This window comes from Acanthochromis polyacanthus, chromosome 7, assembly GCF_021347895.1.
Source record: "Acanthochromis polyacanthus isolate Apoly-LR-REF ecotype Palm Island chromosome 7, KAUST_Apoly_ChrSc, whole genome shotgun sequence".
Taxonomy (NCBI): Eukaryota; Metazoa; Chordata; class Actinopteri; family Pomacentridae; genus Acanthochromis; species Acanthochromis polyacanthus.
Window position 1 is genome coordinate 20,691,248 of NC_067119.1, and position 19,509 is coordinate 20,710,756.

The window sequence follows — 19,509 nt, forward strand, 5'->3', positions numbered from 1 at the left end:
TTAGGGTCCACTCAGTCATCAGGACTACACTTTTTGGGACAAACATCTCATAGAGGTCTAAAATGTCTACTGATCCATAATAAATATACAAAGAAAAGCTCTGCCCAGTGCAAGTAGGGCAGAACTAGGCTGTTACCCACTGATTGAACATTTAAAAAAGAGTGCTTATGTTTTGTTTACGCCTTAAATTGAGCCCCAGAGACACACTGAGATTTCAAGAATACAAAATCTTCTGTCAGATGGTCCTGAAACTTAGTGATCAGATAACAATGATCAGCCTCCGAACTACACTGCCCTCCTACCATTCATGAGGAAAAACACAAATGATCACATTCACAAAATGTGCTTATCTAGAACATTGGAGAATTCAAATCAAATCAAATCTCAAAACAAATTTCATTACCATCTGGTTGTCAACCTTCAAAATAAAAAGGCAAAATATCGCTTTACTGTTCATTGTTGTTGTTTTTTTACTCCTTCCATGATGCTTTGGTAATATGGTTAATCTGATGTTTGTACCAATAGAGCACCATTATTTACAAATTTAACAAAATAAAATTGAAAAAAATACAAAGAAAAATAAGTTAGCATGCAAAACAGAATAAAGCTAGGGCAGAACTATTAATCAAAATATTATCAAAATTGTAGAATGGCCAAGTGTAATGTCCAAAGATTAGATGCTGCTTTCTTTTTGTTGATAAAAATTAAACGTATCCCAACATACCATTATGAATAATCATAGTGCTTTAGAGATGCCATACCTACAAGCCATATTCTGCAGATGGAAGGGAACGTGTTTGTTTGGTACAAACTGTCGCAAAAATGTCATCATCATTTTTACTGTTTGTTAAATTACCATTCCTACTGGAGTCATGACTCATATTGCAATCACAATATCTGTCAAAATGACTGTGAAAAGTTGATTTAGTTGTAAATTTCATAGTGATAATTGCACAAATACTATTTCAACTACTCGTCATATGTCCCAGGAGTCCTGTCATAGTAACAGTCTGAGTGTTAGCTGCACAGCTCATCGCTGGAGACCACTGATGTTCTGAGTACTCCCTCTGTCGGGCTACCTCAAAGCTGCTGTCTCATTCGTCCTGCTGAGAGAGGACAGACAGAACGTGCTTTTCTACGCATGAAGGTAGAAATCAATGTCAGCAACATCATCCATGTTGATGTAGCTCCATATCTGTGAGTGAATGGGCTGTGACAGTAATGCAAAAGTATGACAGAAAGTTCTTTTTCATTGTAGCAGCACTGAAATGTCCTAAAATAAAAAGATCAGGTGTTAAATACAGTGATGGAAAAAAGTTTCAGACACCCATTAAATTTTTTATGCAATCTCAAATATTATCAAATATTATCATGAAATATTTAAAGAAAAATCTTTTTGTGTTACAAAAGGTGTGACTGCATAAGGAAGACACAAACAAATACATATCATATTTTTTTGTTTATTTATTTATTTTTTACTAGAAAACTATATTTAATTGTCCTGCCATTAGCAGCAGTAGAGCTCTAATCCTGGCTAGCATGTTCCCCATGAGCCTTTCACACTGTTGAAGGGTGATCTTGTCCCATTCTTCTTGAATTACTGCTTTAAATGCTTCTAAATTCTTTGATTTATACTTTAAAACAGACCTTTTGATGATCCACCACAGATTTTCAATGGGGCTCATGTCCAGGGATTGAGCTGGCCACTCTAAGACCTGGATAGTGCGCTTCTGTGACCAAGTTCTACAGGTCCTGGATGTGTTCAAGGGGAAATATCTTGTAGAAACATCCAGGTTTTACCTTGGCAGAACAGTACACGTGCAGAACAGAGCATGTAGGTTTGGAGAACGTCACAATACTTGGCAGAGTTCAATGTGAGATGACCAACACCAACAGCACCCATGCATCCCCAAACCATAATGCTGCCTCCACCATGCTTGGCAGTAGGTACTGTACATGCTGGAGATGATGCCTTGCCTGGTCTTCTGTGTACCCTCACATTAGCAGGAGGACGATAAAGCTGAAAACTGGACTTATCTGACCATAGATGGCTTTTTCGGCATTTTTTTTAGTATTTTGGCTGTGACTGTAGTAAAAGAAATTGCACTTGAAGACCTAAGAGCGACACTGAATGTGATATTTCACAAATGCATGGGCTGTCCGAAAACTTTTTTCCACCATTGTATAATTACTTTTTTATCCATAGCTGAAAAAATTAAAGTATATTAATGTGCAACATAAAAATGTGAGTGAAAAAGGATCTGTTTAGCTCCAAGGTTCCTTAAAGCTTACCTTAAAGAGGGAGAAAAAAGCTGCATATATTTTAGTTTATTTAAATTTGCATTAATAGTTCTGAAAAGTATATTAGTCCACCCACATTTGGGTTATATTCACATAGCTCAAACAAACAAATAGTGCACATTATCTTCATTTTTTTATAATGTTTAATTTGATAGGATATTGCAGAAATTGCATCAATGCTTGATGATGCAGAAAAAAAGTGGAGTGGGTGCTGACACTTTTGTAAAAACATCTTGGATATATTTTGATCACATTCATTTTAAATACTGAGGCAGTTTAAAACGTTTAAGAACAGTGGGGTGTGTCATTACTATGCTCAGGTTGCTTTCAAGGTTTTGGGATGTTGACCTTCAGGTGAGATAACTGACTTTCAGTAGTGTAGTGCTGCATTCAGAGGATGCTGGCAAAATGGGAATAATGACAGACACATTCTATGGGAAGAACCGGAAAAAGACATCTGTTACTGCACGGTGGTTCACCCTTCTGCTCACCTTAAAATCACTCCAGACAAGACAGTTAAGTAATCTGTGTTATTAATTATGGTGCGTTGTGAATTTGTTGCTCATAGTTGCTAAAGTGCGAGAGAGAGAGAGAAGCTAAATTTATTTTATTAGTGCCGACATGGGGTTGTATTTTTTGGTGGTGCATTTGCAGTCGTTTTACCTGTCAGGAGACATTCTCGGTGTCAGAGAGTAATGGGAGGGTTTTCACACTCTCAGACGCTTGCTTTGACGACAGGCCCTGAACACAGCGTCCGTACAGGGTGGCCTCTTTATATACAGTCTATGAGGGTGGCTCGCTCTTTGCCCCTCGGCCATGTGACAGCTCAGTGGCTGTGAATCGTATCAGGACTCAGAAGAAACTCCTGCAGCAGCGGCATAGGTTTCCTCTGAAGGTAAGACAAAACTTTTTCTACAAACAGCGCCTCCGTTTTCAGCTGTATCGTGCAACTCTTGCTCAAATTTTAGTCACAAAACTTGTTGCTGTTTCAAACTTTATGCACATTTATCCAACATGTTGGTAGCTATTAATAATGCGTCGCTTAATATGAGGAGAGTTGACAGCAAAACGTTTGCACATTTGTGATGATTATTCAGTATCTGTCTAGTAAATTTGCTGAGTGGCTCAACTCAGGTCTGGATTGCTTGTGACTTTTTTTTCTTGTGTGTGTTTTTTAAATATTATTTTTCTTCTTATGTCTTCTTATTTCCAGCACTCTGTTGCATTTAAAAGTAATCACTTGTTTAAAATGCAGAAATAATAATAGTGGAAGAAAAATGTTCTTTTTGTCAACCATATCTGCATTTATTTAAAGAAACAGCGAGTTTTTCTCCTTGTAATTTAGTTTTTTTTTTAACAATAACTTTGTATTTAAAAAGTTTTATCTTATCTGATCTTTATAGACTTTTACTTTCTTGGTCATGCATAATCAAAGAGCACACAGTGACCTACTAGGAAATGATAAAATAGAATTTAAGAAACAAAACTGAAACAGATTTTGAAAATTAAAAAATGAATAGGGAACTGCTCCTCTCAATTAACTCCTTCTCATCTGTTCATTTTCCATTTTTTATAGAAAAATGAACTTACTATAACAGACAGAAAATTCAACCCCCAACATGCCATTCCAAATATATTTTGTTATTTTAAAGCCTGCATGGTTTTCAACAAACTGGTGTCTTTCTGTATTATTCTCTGTTAAATCCAGATCTTTCATATACATACGTCCTCCTGTACGGATGCATTCTTGAAATCTGCTGTTGAGATTCCTTGTTGACCGCTGCAACATCTCAGCTGGGATACTGTGAATTTCATCCTGAATTCTGTTTTTAGTCATCCAAAGTTCTTGGCCGAGTCGTGTACACTTTACTCTTGAGATAGTCCCAGGTAGATTTCAAGAATGCATTCATACAGGAGGACGCCATCTGCAAGAAGTAATGTTTAAAAAATAAAAATTCCATCGTTTCTTAAATGGCATGTTTTAAGGTTTCAATTACTATGAATAAAATATTTTTTCTTGCATCACTTTTGGTTTTATTGGATTGCTAAAAAGTTCCTGTTTTTTGTGTCACCCTGTAGTTTCTAAAGAGTCATCATATAATGATGATTGATGCTAGAGGTACGGACCCGATTTTGTTTGTATGTATACAGCTGTTATATAACTTTAACCATGACATAGATCTACTGAAATACATCTTATACTCTATTATAAACTTTTCTATTCCGCGGCGATCTTATTCATCTTTATTACTTTTTAAATAACTGGCCAAAGACAGCGGGTGTAACCATAGTGAATGCAGTAGAGACACATGTATATAGAGCACAAGCCAGTTCATATTGACATGTGACCATCTTAAGGGTAAATATTACTGGATTTTTTTGAACTATCGCCCACCCGAAAGATGGCCCCTGGACTATCTTCAGTGTGAAAAATTATCAAAATTTTTTAACTGGCCAAACTGTGCCCAAACAACTGTATTTCACTTTAAATAGGGCTTTTTATGTACATTAGTGCAAAAATTAACAGGGCCAACCCATTTAAAACCAAATATTTAAAATAATTACCTATATATCAGCCAGTTTTATGTCAGATATGAGGCCCTGAACACTGCTGAACCGGCCAAATCTGCCATGACACCTCCCGTGTAAACACCATGGCACAATCTGGCAAATGGAAAGTGCCGTATCCGTAGGCTACGCATACAGGTCCGTATCTGTAGACACTACGTATGATGATAATGATCTTTTGAGTGAAAGTCTTGCCATAATTTGTCTTATCCAGTGTGTAACAGGTTTATTGTGAATTTCTTTCCAGAACAAAGCCATCAACCTTTGGGCATCAGTATTTGTTTTATTTTTAGTTTTCATGTATTTTGTCTAATATGGTCATATCTAATGTGCTAGAATGCACTACAGTGCACCTGTGATCCAGATTGTCTTGTTGGTGTGTTTACATGTAAGATGCCTTCATGCTTGGATAAGAGTCGGTGTGTCTCATGTTAGTGCAGACATGCGGGTGGCAGTGATTGGAGCTGGAGTCATCGGCCTATCAACCGCTCAGAGCATCTATGAGCAATATCACTCAACCGTCAATCCGCTGACCATTGAAGTGTATGCAGACCAGTTCACTCCACTGACCACCAGCGATGGAGCCGCTGGCTTCTGGCAGCCGTACCTTTACGATAAGGGTAACGTCCAGGAGACGTGAGTGAATTGTCCTTAACCGCTTTGTTTTCCCTCTTTATCTATACAGTTTAATCCTGTATGTGTTGTCACCTTTAGAAAGTGGAATAAGGAGACATTTGACTACTTGTTGAGCCAGCTCAGCTCACCAGAGTCAGTGAAGATGGGTATATTCCTTCAGTCCGGCTACAACCTCTGCAATGAACATGCACCAGTGAGTACTTTATTTCTGGGAAATGAACTTTCAAGTTGACCTTAAAGATAAGATTTTGCTCAGTCGGAGGCCTTTTACAGCGAAGGACAAAAGTCCAGTAAAATGCATTTCTCGCTACAGTGTCACCTTCACTCATTTATTGCATTCATTTACAAAATCTGCCATAAACAAAGTCCACTCGCTTTCAGCTGCACTGAAACAGAGCTTTGTTCAGCCACACAAAGGATGGTTGCCTGCAGTGGCTGGGAAACATGAACAGGGAGGCCTCACTCAGGGTTGGGTTTTATACTCAGACTCAGGGGGTTAATTGGGATTCTGTTTCCTGACCCACTGTGAACACAAATACAGCCAAAACATTTTTAGCACATAATTGATGTTTTCTCGCTGCTTTTTTTGATTGCAGGAGCCCTCATTTAAAGACACCGTCCTTGGCTTCAGGCAGCTCACAGAGCGAGAGCTGCAGATGTTTCCTGGATACATGTAAGTTCTCCAAGAAAAAGAAGAAATAAAACACTTAAAGAACGTAAAATGGAGCTTAAACAATTAATAGCCAATAGTGAAATATGAATCCTAACATTATGACATAACATCATCTGCTGTAGTATAAAAATGTCAGGTAACAAATGAAAGAAACTGTTTCCACACTTTTTTAGCTTCACAGGCCGTGCTTCTGTTTGAATATCAAACTCATCATCTAAAATTTCAGTGTTAAAAATCAGTTTCCAGTTTATCTCTAAGACAATATATTGCATGGTTCCAGATGAAAGATGCCAATAAAAGGCTGCTTCTAAAAGTTCTCAGCTCCATTTTGGAGCATAACTGTGCACTATAAAGCCTTGTATCACTGCACATAAAAACTCCAATGTTTGAATGAATCAAAGAGAACAGTCCAGAGTGATGATGAAGTCAAGATGTTCTTTCACGAAGGGATAGTCAAGTTTGAACAATGATGGACGAAGTGCATTGAAGTTAAAGGAGACTGTTGTGAAAAATAACGCAAGAAACAGTCTTTCTCCTGTGACATTTTCTGCTGAGGCCGAGAACTTTTTTGAAGCACCTTTGTATGTAAGATTGGATGGATAATTCTGTGTCAGCACTCTTACTCTCTAACACATCTGTCTCCTCTGATTTGTCCAGACATGGCTGGTTCAACACTGCTCTCATGGTGGAAGGTAAATCTTACTTACCGTGGCTGATGGACTGGTGAGTGATTAACCTACAGTGACCTCTCATGTTGCATCACCTTTTTGTTTTTGTAAACCAAAGCTTAACAAGCTGACAAGTTGAGCTTATCATTTGCTGCTTTCTAAAACATGAAAGAAAGCACCTGACTGCTTGTGTAAGTTGTTTTTATTACTATTGTTTTCGGTGGCTTTGAATGTGTTTTATTTAATAATCTCACATGTTCATCGTGTGGTCTCACTTAATAACAGTTCTGAGGTACTATTATACTTTCTACGCAACTACGTTTTTGACAGCTTTGGTTACTTTTAGGATGAACATTTTACACAATGGATAATATACCAGGTTTTTAAAATGAAGCACATTGTTAAAGAATAAACCAACTTTATTGGTTTCTGAGATTTTACAAAGAGCCGCTCTGCACCAGATATGTCAGGGCAACATTTCAGTTTCTGAGTTATGCACAGCTCCGCCAAATACTGATTTTTCTCTCTAAGCTTCTTATGTGGTTTCATTTCAGTAAATTTTCAAATAATTCTTAAGAGAACAAGGAACATTTAGACAGCTGCTGATGCCTGGAAAGAGTAATTTCATACTTTTAGATTATTTTTTTTATGTGCTTTTCAGTCTGTCAGTCCGTATAATCATCTACTTACAATTCCCTGTGTTGTGTTGTGAACAGTGACTAATTGAAGAATTTTGGATGCTGTCGTAGACAATGCATCTTCATCCTTTGTTTTTTTTTTCTTGTCTTATTTCCAGGTTGCAAAAAAGGGGAGTGAAATTCTATCACAGGAAAATAGAGTCCTTCAAAGAGGTTAGTGAGAGTATTTCGTTATTACATTTGGTACACACTGAACATTTTTATGCAGTTTAAAGAAATGGTACCCAGTTTGTAATGCTCTGATATTCACTGTAGGGCTCTGCAAATGTTATGTCTTACCTTATCATCATCTCTTATCGCCTGTGACTGGTTTTAGGTGGCAGAAACTGGGGCAGACGTGATCATAAACTGCACCGGGATGAGATCAGGAGCGCTGCAGCCGGACCCGGACCTGAAACCAGGCCGTGGCCAGATAGTGAAGGTGACATGAGCAGCTTCTAATGTGTGTGAACACTTGAAATCAGATGTGGAACTTAAAGCTCTGGAAAAGTCTTTGAAAACAAAATGACATTTTATCAGCTCACTTTTAGTTTCTTAGCAACATGCATTCAAGTTGTAGGCGGTGAAGACAGTAAAATTACATTGGAGTCTAGTGGAAGAAATGGCACTGTTTGGCTGCAGTCAGTTGTATCAGTTTAAGCAAGTTAATAGTTTTTTTTTCTTGAAATATATATAGCACTTTTTGAAAACAAAATTACATGATAAAGAGACAGAAATTCATGCATACACCAATCAGCCACACCATCAAAACAATCTTCTAATATTGTGTAGGTCACTCTAAAGCCATCAGACGGGTGTGCTTGACCGGCAATAATATTTAGATGGTGATAAAAGTAACATTCACATGAAGGCCAAGACCAAAGGTTTCCCAGTAGAGCATCGGATTGTAACAATTTAATCACACTTCACTAATCTGTCGTTTTAATTTTATGCATGATCCATGTATACAGTAATAAACCTAAAAATAGCAGCAAATAGAATATAACCTCTGCACTCTGATGTGTGATTATACCATAAACGTCTCATCTCCTGTGACTGGATCAGGATGAAACTGGGACAGACACGGCTCGACGTTTTGTTTTTTTTGTATTTTAATAGATTTACATGAGTTAGAAGTTCGGTTCTGGAGAAAACAGACACATTGTGTATGTGGAGCTGACAACTCTGGTTCAACATTAATGTGAGGCCTCAGAACCAACTTCTACATTACTTGGCACCTTTGAGTCCACTCTTTGAGAATTCTTTCTGATATCATTCAAACAATGACACTCCCTCCAGCAGATATCATTTCCAAGACAGATATGTCAATGATAAGGGAATAAGTCACAATAAAACCACATTCATATGGGGACTGGATCGCTATTAAGCAATCTCCTGTTGAACTATATAACTAACATGGTTAACAATTTACTGATTTCAAAGTAGAAACTGTTACTCGTCATAATGTATTGAATTGATAACACGAGGTATGGGCTGGGATAGAACTGACCTGCTATTTGGTCTAAATGTAGACCGACAACACAATTTTAAGAAGCTTTGGTTTATATAATCAACTATAGAGGAACCACAGAATCATGTGTGTCCCCTTGTTGTTTCTCTGTGTTTCAGGTGGATGCTCCGTGGCTGAAACACTGGATTATTACTCACGATTTTACAGCAGGAACCTACAATTCACCATATATCATTCCAGGGTAGTTCTCCTAACACAGCATACTGATAAGCACTGAGCTGTACAACAATACAGCCTCTTATCTTTATGTTTGTAGTGTTGGCCGGTAGTATTGGGCAACCTTTGGGTTTACATTAGGTTACATGTGAGGTGTTACTTTTCTCTATTATTATTTCACCAGCATTCCTCATATGAAATTTTGCTAAGCTACAATATGTCTTCTAACATCACATTCATATCAGCAGTAGCTGCAGTGGTCTCACTCTGTTGTCCAGCCACATGTTGTTTTTCAGCACATCTTCAGGTTGTTTTAGTATATTGAAGCCAGAAAACGAGAGCTAAACTTCTGTGTCTGCAGGAGTCGCCTTGTGACAGTTGGTGGGGTTTTCCAGCTAGGAAACTGGAGTGAACAGAACAACTCCACTGACCATAAGAAAATCTGGGAAAATGCTTGTCAGCTGGAGCCCAGTCTCAAGGTGAGATGATACCACGAGACGCCATAAAGAGACATTCTGTTTTAACTGTAATGAATTATTTACAGTGAGTCCTCAGAAGTGCTAAAGTATTTAACATTTTGCTTTTCATATATTTAGAACACTTATTCTGCAATTCAGTCTTGAGAAATGTTAGAAATTTAGAAGAAAATAACATAAATCTGCCAATACACAATGCAAAAAAGTGATGGACAAATAATTCCTTTGTAAATTGTTTTGTTTCATCTTCTTTAGCAAAATTTCAAGCTTTAAAGTGCTTGTAACTTGTTCTCTAACCTCAGCATGCCAGGATAGTGGAGGACTGGTCCGGCCTCAGGCCTTCTCGCAGCAAAGTCCGACTGGAGAGGGAAACCATAAAGTCTGCTGCAGGTCCAATAGAGGTAGACTTTAACTTCCAAGCAGTACTTCAAATGAGATATCATTGGATTTCTAAACTATTGTGGCTCTGATTCAGGTGATACACAACTATGGCCATGGAGGTTTCGGACTCACGATTCACAGAGGATGTGCCGAGGAGGCAGCGAGGCTCTTTGGTCAGATCGTGGAACAAAAAGGCAAAGGTCCAAAAGCACGTTTGTAAATTTGTGTGTGGCAGTAGCGACTGATGCACTCCTTTTTCAAACCTCAGCATTGGTGCACACGGTGTTTATATCTGTACTAACATTTACAGGGTGGGGAAGCAAAAATGTCCTGTCAGGTAAAAACAACTATAAATGAGTATAACTTTTTTATTCTTTGGAATTTTGAACTGATTTCTTGAAGAACACAAATTTAAAGCTTTCAGAAAATGTTTATTAACCACGTCTGACGTACGTCAGCGGGGTTACTGCATTCGCTTCGGTATCTGGCCGGGTAAGTATGCATGTATGTGTGTATGTCCGGTCAGATATCTCTGCAAGTGCTGAAGTCAGGATAATCAAACTTGGCACTGAAGATCAGTCTAAAGTCCCCTGCTCACTTGTGGAGTTAGAGGTCAGCAGATCAAGTAGGAAGGGATATACGTAGGATGATCAAAATTGATACAGAGTATCATGCATGGGCGTGGTTCTGCCATCTACTGAGGGCTCGTCTAGTTCAGTATGTCCTCCATCAGCCATGATGAACGCCTCGATACAGCCTCTGAAAGAGGCACAGGCCCTCCTGATATCCTCCTTGGGGTAGGCCTCCCATTGGCATTAGTCCTCAACTCAATGGTGCCCCATCAGAAAAAATCCAGGGGGTTTAGATCAGGTGACCTCAGGGGCCAAATGTCTTTGGGCCAGAAGTTTGCCATATTCTACTCACAGAACTTTTGGACCTTGATTGATGTGTGAGCGGGAGCCCCATCTTGCTGCCACACATAGTTGTTGTCAGGGTAGGTGGCCTTCAGCCAGGGCAAAACGGTGTACCTCAGAACTTTGTAGTACACATCAGTCCCAATTTTCCGATCTGGCTTGAAGAAGTAAGGGGGGATCTTATTGCCATCTGAGCCCAAGACTCCCAGGAACATCTGGAGATCTCTTGGTGCCCAAACTGGATTGTCTGGCATGCTGGATGCGGCGAATGGTCCTCTCACTGATGCCAACAATCTTGGCAATGTTCTTCTGAGGGATTTGGGCATCCAGGAGATCACAAACCCTATTGCGTTTTGCTTGTTGCTTGCTTGTTTCACAGTGCACCAAAGTCTGACAAATACTGAAAAGATTGGTTAAAGGTAAGGAACTTTGATTTTAATTATTGTTTTGATTACCCTCACCGTTTGGGCAGGACACTCAAATTTGTCAATAGGACATTTTTGCTTCCCCACCCTGTACACCAGATATTTAGCATCTCATTATCTGCGGGGTAATGACACTAATTTAAAATAATGTAATGTATGCATTATTTTTGCATCATGGATTATGAGATGGCACATTGATATGTAACAAAATCATGCTTGAATCTCAAAGAAGTTTATGTAATTTAATAATAATTAACTGTGAAGTAAATGTTTTGATTGTAACTGATAGAATTACTCCTTTTTTATAATAAATAACAACATGTATCCAGTGCTTGTTTTTCAAAGAGTATTTACTATAGTATCATACACATTTACATCCAGTGTGTTGACAAGAATCTGTGCACACAGACATTTAATGCAGCACTATATCTCAAACACTGTCAGGTAGGAGTCAGCTTGCTGGAACTGTGCTACGCAATCTCCTTTATTTGTTTATTTTTTTAAACAAAACTTTGCTCAGTGTGTTACTCGAGGAATAAGACTGGGTCAAGTCTGTCTCCACAACACCTTTGATACAAACAAAATCAAAGACAACAACTAAACCAGGTATTAATACAATATTTACAGAAAGACTAAACGGAATGTCCTGTTAAAATGCATTTGTGGGTCTTTGTGAGCGCAGCCTCCACGTCTGGTAAAGTAGAGCAAAGAGATGCAGCATGGTTTATAGATCATGACATCATACAGTGTATTCATGTGAATGTCATCTTCTCAAATCACACAAACCGTCTTAAGGAGGCTTGATGCTCTGATTTTTATTTTAATGCTCTGCTGTAGCATGTCTTAACCTGCAGTCCAGGTTCTGCGGATTTGTTCCATTTGCGCTCTAATTCTGACATACTGTCGACTGTATGATGTCACTGGTGTTACTATCCTCTGATGAAGGCTTCAGCTTGATATAAATAATATCACCACATGAAGATGAAGACATGAGGTGGTATTTTCATTTTTAGGAGAGCAATACCTACATTTTCCTCATGTCTTCAACAGGAAATAAATATTCATCATTTTAAACTATTAAATAAGAAAAAACGCATCCAACACAAGATGTAAAAAGGATTCTTACTGTACAGTAACTGAATATTAAATAAAAAATAACCCCAGATCTTATTTATTCTAAATTTCTGTTGATTTGATAATGTGGGTTTGTTGTTTACTCCAACAATGCACTTTTTTAAAAATAAAGCTGAGTTTGTAATTACTGTATTTCAGCAGGCAATTAGTGTGCACAAGATAAAGCTGTTTCTTATATACGCATCTATGCCCAGTACGCTAACAGCAGCAGCTTTCTCAAGAGTAGGTCTCTCAGCCACAATCTCAACAGGTAGTTTTAAGGCTCTTTGAAAAGAAGACAGTTGTTTGAACATTTAACACTTCCTTGCTTCTCTTGCATTAGAAAAGCAGGACTCACATACTTTGAAGTGTTTTCCTCAATGTGTCCACCAGTCGCTTTTGCACTCATGTAGGTCGTTTGGTATTTCCAGTCACCCTGTGTGCAGCTATACAGTGGCAAAATTGTGACAGCAATGGTGTTTAAAGACTACAAGTACAGTGACATGTTGTAAAAATACTGTGCTGCCTGGCTCTCTGAAGCCACTGTGGTGTCTAAACTGAAGAATCACAGAAGGGGACTCAGAGAGCTCCTTCAGCTTTCTGGCCTCCTTTTCTTCGCATCGGTCGCCTCTCGGCTGCACTCCGGCCAACATGTCCTCACCCCTGGGAGCTGGAGCTGGAGTGAGGAATTCCCCCCGAGCTGTGGGAGGAGGCCCGGCCCATCATCTCCTGTCCCCACTCGCGGTTGCTGGACTCTTGCAGGCCACGGCCGGTCGTCTCTATCGGCAGCGCACAGGAGGCGACGGCAGCTAAGAGGCAGCAGCAGCAGTACACTGAGAGAGCCAAGTACACCGAGGACTCCAACATCACCTGCAGGGACAAGTCCCAGGCATGATCGAAGTTAATGACATTAACACTTTTTCCAAACTTTTTGTTACAATAAAACTGTCAGCTTTGGGTCACCTGTGCAACAAAAGGTGTGATGAGGGCTCCAACTCTGGCCATCCCACTGCTTGTTCCCAGACCTAAAGCTCTTGTCGCTGTTGGATACACCTGCAGAAAAATATCCTGCCTTAATGAAATTCCGCTTTTCTTTACTCGTCTATTGCTTTGAACTGTTGGCATTTTACAGAATACAAACAAGAAACTTGCACTCTGGTTGGATATCTCACCTCTGGAGTGTATACATACGCAGCCTGGAACCCGCCTGCAATAAACGCCCTGGCGATGAATATCAACACTGTCATGGATGCTCTGCAAAAGATAAATTGGTCAGTGTCAGTGGATAAACCGAAGATTGAGATATAATTGTTAATTTAAGGTCTGCGGCACACTTTACCTCCCAACACAGCCATAGAGTGGGATAATGCACAGAGAGAAGACGAGGAAACACAACGCCATAGTCTTCCTCCTTCCTAATCGATCAATAGCCCACAGTGTCACCAGCAGTCCTACGGAACATCAACATAATCAACAACCTTGTTTCAAAAATAAAAATAGGTTTGTCTTTAAATCTGTAAAAATAGGCTTGATTTAAGTTTTTATGAAAATGTATATACAGTAGATATTTTCCAAGTCAAGCATTGAGTTAGAGTTAAACTCTCCTTAAATTAGTACTGTAATTATGTAAAATATATACCATTGTCAAAATACTAATAATAAATTAATAAAAATCCATATAATATTCAAGAGTCCATAAGGTTTATTAATTGTACTACGACTTATTTTTTGCCAAAAACATAACAACAATTACATCACAAGCTAAAACATTACCAAAATACTACATTAGGACGACATTTATCTAACATTTATTTTGTAAGTGTCACGATGGCATGACATTTGTAGATTTAGAAAATCAACATTTCATAGCTTCTCTACCTAAAGATGGAGTCTGGGATTCTGGGGAAAGAATATTTAGATAGTTGGGCCATTCCACCTCAGGTCATCAAACAATTTCTGCTGAACCAGCTTTGATTTGCTTGAAATTTTTATATAATAGAATATAAATGTTTACAAAGATTTTTTATTTTTTTGCAATTTTTGCTTGAAAAATCATATAATTTTCGAGATATTTTGTTTTTATGATAACGAGAAATATTTAACTGAAGAATATATGGGATGATACTTGTGATTTGTACCTGGAAACTCTGATAACGTCGTCCACAGCAGGTCTTTGTAGTCGTCAGAGTTCAGGTATTTACACTCTAAGCTGCACCGGAGCTCCTTCTTATTCCCTTTGGACACTAGAGGGAGATATCAAACAACAAACAGCACTTAGTCAGCCTACTGTCTGTGATTTCTTTTGTGATGCTTTTTACAATAATACAGCAGTCGTCGGGTGTGAGAGGCCTTCTGTCAACCTGTGACTCACTTCCACAAGCACCTCCTTCCTGAAACAGCTCTGTGGTGAGCAGCACCAGTCCATAGTAAGAGAAGGCATTTGCAAACCTGCCAAGAGAGACGCAGGATGAAACCATGCTAATTTAAAAAAGGACTCTAGTTAATATGTCTCTGCATGAGAAGAACATGAGGTTTAGAAAGAAAATCAGTGAACAGCGACTAAAGTTAAGACTGGGTTTCACTGTCATTCACTCATTTACCAAATAAACCACAGCAGCACTGTTGTCCAGCGGAAGTGTGATGAGAATAAGTCTTGAATCTTCCCACGATCTTCCTAATTCAAAGAACACACACAAAAAAACTGACTGGAAAGCCTGATAGAGCATCATACTTAACCATGTCCAAATAACACCCAGAGCCTGTGTGTCCTGCAGGAACAGACTGTACCTGTCTGGCAGCGATCAGTTTTCCCAGAGGCATCGGTGCTCCATTCTCGGTGGCAATGCGCTTCAGTGTGGCCAGAGCCTTTTCCTGGTTTCCTGTCAGCACGTCGTACCGAGCGCTCTCTGGTAGCCACTGCTCCCCACGCCCGAGAAAACAAGCATGTCAACTTGATAAAAGCTGGCATTTGTCACACTGTAGAATAGCTCAGGACCGATAGCACCACACTTACAAAACATAGGAAGGCAAAGATGAAGAGAGGAATGGTGGAGAGGCCAAGCAGCCAGCGCCAGCCCAGAGTGGGCATCACCAGGATGGCTAGCAGGACTTCGAACACGGTGCCCAGAGCCCAAAATATCTGCAAAGGCAGGGAGTGTGAGTTGCAACAGAAAAGGAGATTTGATGTCAAAATTATACAAATAAAAATATAAAAGCAGCATGTTGTATTTTACTAACATGGGGGAATGTGGTTTTGCATTCCAACACATAGCATCTCTACAAAAAAATCTCATGAAACAACCATGATGTTGGAAATGATAATGGGCTCATTGAGAGCAGACATCAGCGGTCAAGTGCTTCCACATTTTAGGGGTCATGTTATCAGATACATCCATCCAGAGCTGTCTGAAAGGATTTCATAGACGACAAATGATGGAGTTGCAGACATTAAAGTGTCTGACTACAGCTCTAACTGACACATCAGCATCCATCATGACAACAGCCCACTCTCTTTTTTCTCTTGTCATCTCTGACCGTGCGTCATTTCAATAAAACTGCATTTTAAGGTGGACTTTATATTTACTGGTTGGTGGAGTGTCTGTGTGCTAGCCTTCAGATAAAGATCCTGATTAACAGTTTGGCTCTTTGGTTAAATTTAACACCTGTCCAACCCTAACAATAGAAATTAAACCTTCCGCTTTTTCTCTAAGTAATAAGAAGATCATTTGTATGCTAAACTTATTTTTTTGTGTATCTAAAATGAGCTAGTGCTGCAGCGTATTCCGTACCTCAATCAGCAGGATGCATGTGGCTCTGGACTTCATAGGCAGAAATTCAGCATACAGGGTCACCCTTATGAGGAGGGACACCTCAGTGTTAGTCCAAACCCCAGTCAGTAACCACAGTGTTGTATCTAGGGAGCTGAATGAGGGCTACTCACGACTGTGGGGCTCCTCCGATGCCAAAACCCACCAGCGCACGGAGAACGAGGATCCACCCATAAATAGGTGCGAAGGCGCTCATCAGGCCGTAGAACATAGTCCACAATACGCTCATCTTCAGGCCCTGTGAGTGCATATGATCAGCACATAACAAGCTGCTGAATGAATAATGGTGATCAGATATGGATCGACATTATAAACCGCTCCCTCCTGAAGCTGAACTTTTAACACCCATAACCCAAAATCTGTGTTTTGTAAACACAGTTACACATAAACCAGCACCATGTCAACAGGAGCATTATTAGAACTTACTGTCTTTCTGCCGTATTTGTCAGATATGTTTCCCCAAAGAGAGGAGCTGATCATCATCCCAATGAACACTGCCTGTATCAATGAAAAAAAATGAAGTGTAAATGTTAGTGGGATAGAGCCAGATGCAGCAGCTTAAACCTGCATGAATTTAACTACATACAGCTGGTATAATAACATATTATTTTAGTTTGAGCTACTAAAATGAGGAGTCAGAGGGAAAAAGGTCACAGTAATTACATGCAAAATTATGTTTTGTCAGTAAAAACCTTTAATAAAATCTACTGTAATTCCCTTGTTTTCGATGTTGTTTTGCATTATCCTCACAAAGGTAAATACGGATACGGATTTGACAGTCTTTGTCATCAAAATACTGCATCTTCTGTCTAATCTCACAACATTAAAAGCTGATATCAAAATAATCCTTAAGCTTTTAATCAGTTCAAACTAGGACAGTCACTGCAAACATGAGCACTTTGCAGACATTGGGGAGCCATTACCGATGTAAGCAGTGCCACCTCAAGGCTCGGCAATCTCCATTCACAGTGGAGCTGAGGGGCTAAGATGCTGAGGATCATCATCTCCATAGCATCAGCCATCTGAGCAAACAGAAAACATAGAAACACAGTGGAATAGAATGTAGCGGACACAATACTGTGCATGGTGTTTGTTTTTATTTTAGTAATAAGCATTTCTTACCCAGGACAGACCGGTGAGGATGGAGAGTTTCCACTGGAAGGTCCCAAAGCCTATGGCCTCTACGGCATCTTCTACCATAAATGTGTCTGAAGGAATGAGAAAGATGGGAATCTTGAGTGACATGTGAAATATATTACAAGTCTGGAAGTTTAACAGTGAAGCATAGGCAGTCAAATGCAGCCCTGCCATACTGTACCATCAGTCGGATTGGCGAATTCCCGAGGAACCGGAGCTACTTCTGCAAGCCCCACGGACTCCACATCAGTCTGCTCTGCAGTCCTGACATCCTGTTCTCTACTCTCGACATCTTCCTCAGAGCGTGTGCTCTCACCTGTGCGACGAAAACGAACAACACTACAAAAAAAATTTAAAATAAGTGTGTATATTTTAATAAAAGTTCAGGAGGATTAACTTATCTGCAATATGGTGGGCCGGAGGAGTCACAGAAGACGAGTGCCAGGGCAAAGCTGAGTACAAATGAGAGTCGGATGCTGTTGCCAAGGTGATATGAGCTTTTTCTGGCTATGATTTTGTGAATGGGTGATATTGCAGCCCTATGGGTGAACCATGTCAGGCCAACTGACACCTCTGCACTCTCTGCTTCAGTGTCTGGCAAGCTTTTAAAGGCTAAACATCCAGAGATACACACATTTTCCCGTAGACAGAAGGCTTAATCTTCTTCCACATGTAGATAATTGACGGTTTGTTAAGGATGAAACACTGAAAGAGAACGCGGAGAGTGCCAGTGATGCCTTAATCACTGTAATTACATAACATAGCCTACTTGCAATGTGAAGTATCAGTGTGCAGAGGATATAGGGGATATCTGTCTTCTACTATAAACCACTGTAATTTATATTTACAGTCTCTTTAAGAAGAAATACATACAAATGAATATATAATTACCCAGCAATAGGCTGCTGTAACAACCACTTGTGTCTGTTCTTGCTTAAGTGAAACAGATTTGCAGCCAAAATGGTTTATTCTGAACATTTTCTGTAGCATTTGTTGCATGAAATGCCTGAGAAATATCTTTTAATATCCCTAAAACAGTATAGTCTGAGATTTTGCACATTCTCATGGAAATAATTTGCACATTCTTGGACAATCTGTACAGCTGTGACATTTAAATGCCATTGACAGTATTGGTAATTATTACTTTATAACAGCTTTGGCTTGCAACATTTGTTTTATTATCATGCTTTATCCATCAATACATGTGTCTACTTGCCAGTATTTACTGTTAGGCACTAAAGCACCAAAGTTTAATTCCTTGAATGTGAAAACCTCCTTGACAATAAAACAGGATTAAAATTGTGATGATATCCAGGCTGCACTTTAATGGGCCATCCGTTAGCTTAAATTATGTGCAGCAGGATTGGTATAAATCACGTTAGCTACTGAGTCATGACAGTCAACACAATCACAAGTTAAGAGTGAAAACTTATCAGCTCAGAAACCACAGGAAATCTGTGTCCTTATGAATAAATAACAGCCAAATTGATTTGTTCGGAGAAGCCTGCGACTGTAAACAAACTGCAGCAGCAGCCCAGCCACGAGATGCTGTGTTGTTTTCATGTTTCCTGAGCATTTTCTAGGTGATTGAAGTGTTTAAAATGGTTTTAAGTGACTGCTGCTTTTGAGGAATGTTGGGATGTTTGTGATCCAGCGAGCTAATCAAACACGAAGCTGTGAGAGGGCGACGCGGCGGACAAACGTGATGTTTACGGTTAAAATGGACGAAAAAGACGAATGCGGGCTGTGGTTTACTCACGGCAGCTGTCTTAGTTGGAACAGATCATCGTCCATTTTGGTGTTTGTTGGCTCCCTTCGCCCTCATCGCCGTTTCACATTATCACGACGAGCTTCAGCGGCTTCAGCACCGAGGAGAGCGACCAGACCGGAGACTTACCGTCTCTGGGCGACCTGCTGCCGTCAGCCAATCAGAGGCCGCCCTGAGCAGCCTCAGCACTAGACACGCAGAGAGGGAGAGCGATCGGATGAGCTCAGGATGATCCGCATGATCACCGATCACCGAGGT

General features: G+C 39.6%; 2 protein-coding genes across 4 annotated transcripts; one reads left to right on the top strand and one right to left on the bottom strand.

Moving 5' to 3' along the window:
* The first annotated feature begins 3,052 nt into the window (after positions 1 to 3,052).
* LOC110954258 (D-amino-acid oxidase) lies at positions 3,053 to 11,737 on the top strand. 3 transcript variants are annotated; one of them, XM_051950500.1, is made up of 12 exons: positions 3,060 to 3,196; positions 4,381 to 4,420; positions 5,305 to 5,505; positions 5,584 to 5,698; positions 6,102 to 6,178; positions 6,836 to 6,901; positions 7,643 to 7,697; positions 7,861 to 7,965; positions 9,153 to 9,235; positions 9,572 to 9,689; positions 9,989 to 10,087; positions 10,162 to 11,737. In XM_051950500.1, exons 3-12 carry the CDS (start codon positions 5,312 to 5,314, stop codon positions 10,285 to 10,287), a joined length of 1,038 nt encoding a protein of 345 aa, XP_051806460.1. In that variant the 5' UTR covers positions 3,060 to 3,196; positions 4,381 to 4,420; positions 5,305 to 5,311; the 3' UTR covers positions 10,288 to 11,737. The 3 variants fall into 3 exon arrangements, with proteins under 3 accessions (XP_022054415.2, XP_051806460.1, XP_022054425.2); XM_022198723.2 differs by lacking the exon at positions 4,381 to 4,420 and having other exon boundaries at positions 3,053 to 3,196; XM_022198733.2 differs by lacking the exon at positions 4,381 to 4,420 and having other exon boundaries at positions 5,310 to 5,505.
* A 1-nt stretch (position 11,738) lies between these two features.
* svopa (SV2 related protein a) lies at positions 11,739 to 19,509 on the bottom strand. Its single transcript, XM_022198710.2, has 16 exons — positions 19,243 to 19,509; positions 17,665 to 17,822; positions 17,469 to 17,554; positions 17,270 to 17,368; positions 16,773 to 16,844; positions 16,460 to 16,584; positions 16,308 to 16,371; positions 15,533 to 15,658; positions 15,307 to 15,435; positions 15,120 to 15,193; positions 14,891 to 14,967; positions 14,658 to 14,762; positions 13,859 to 13,970; positions 13,692 to 13,773; positions 13,483 to 13,572; positions 11,739 to 13,389 (listed from the first exon to the last, which is right to left on the bottom strand). Exons 1-16 carry the CDS (start codon positions 19,275 to 19,277, stop codon positions 13,177 to 13,179), a joined length of 1,647 nt encoding a protein of 548 aa, XP_022054402.1. The 5' UTR covers positions 19,278 to 19,509; the 3' UTR covers positions 11,739 to 13,176.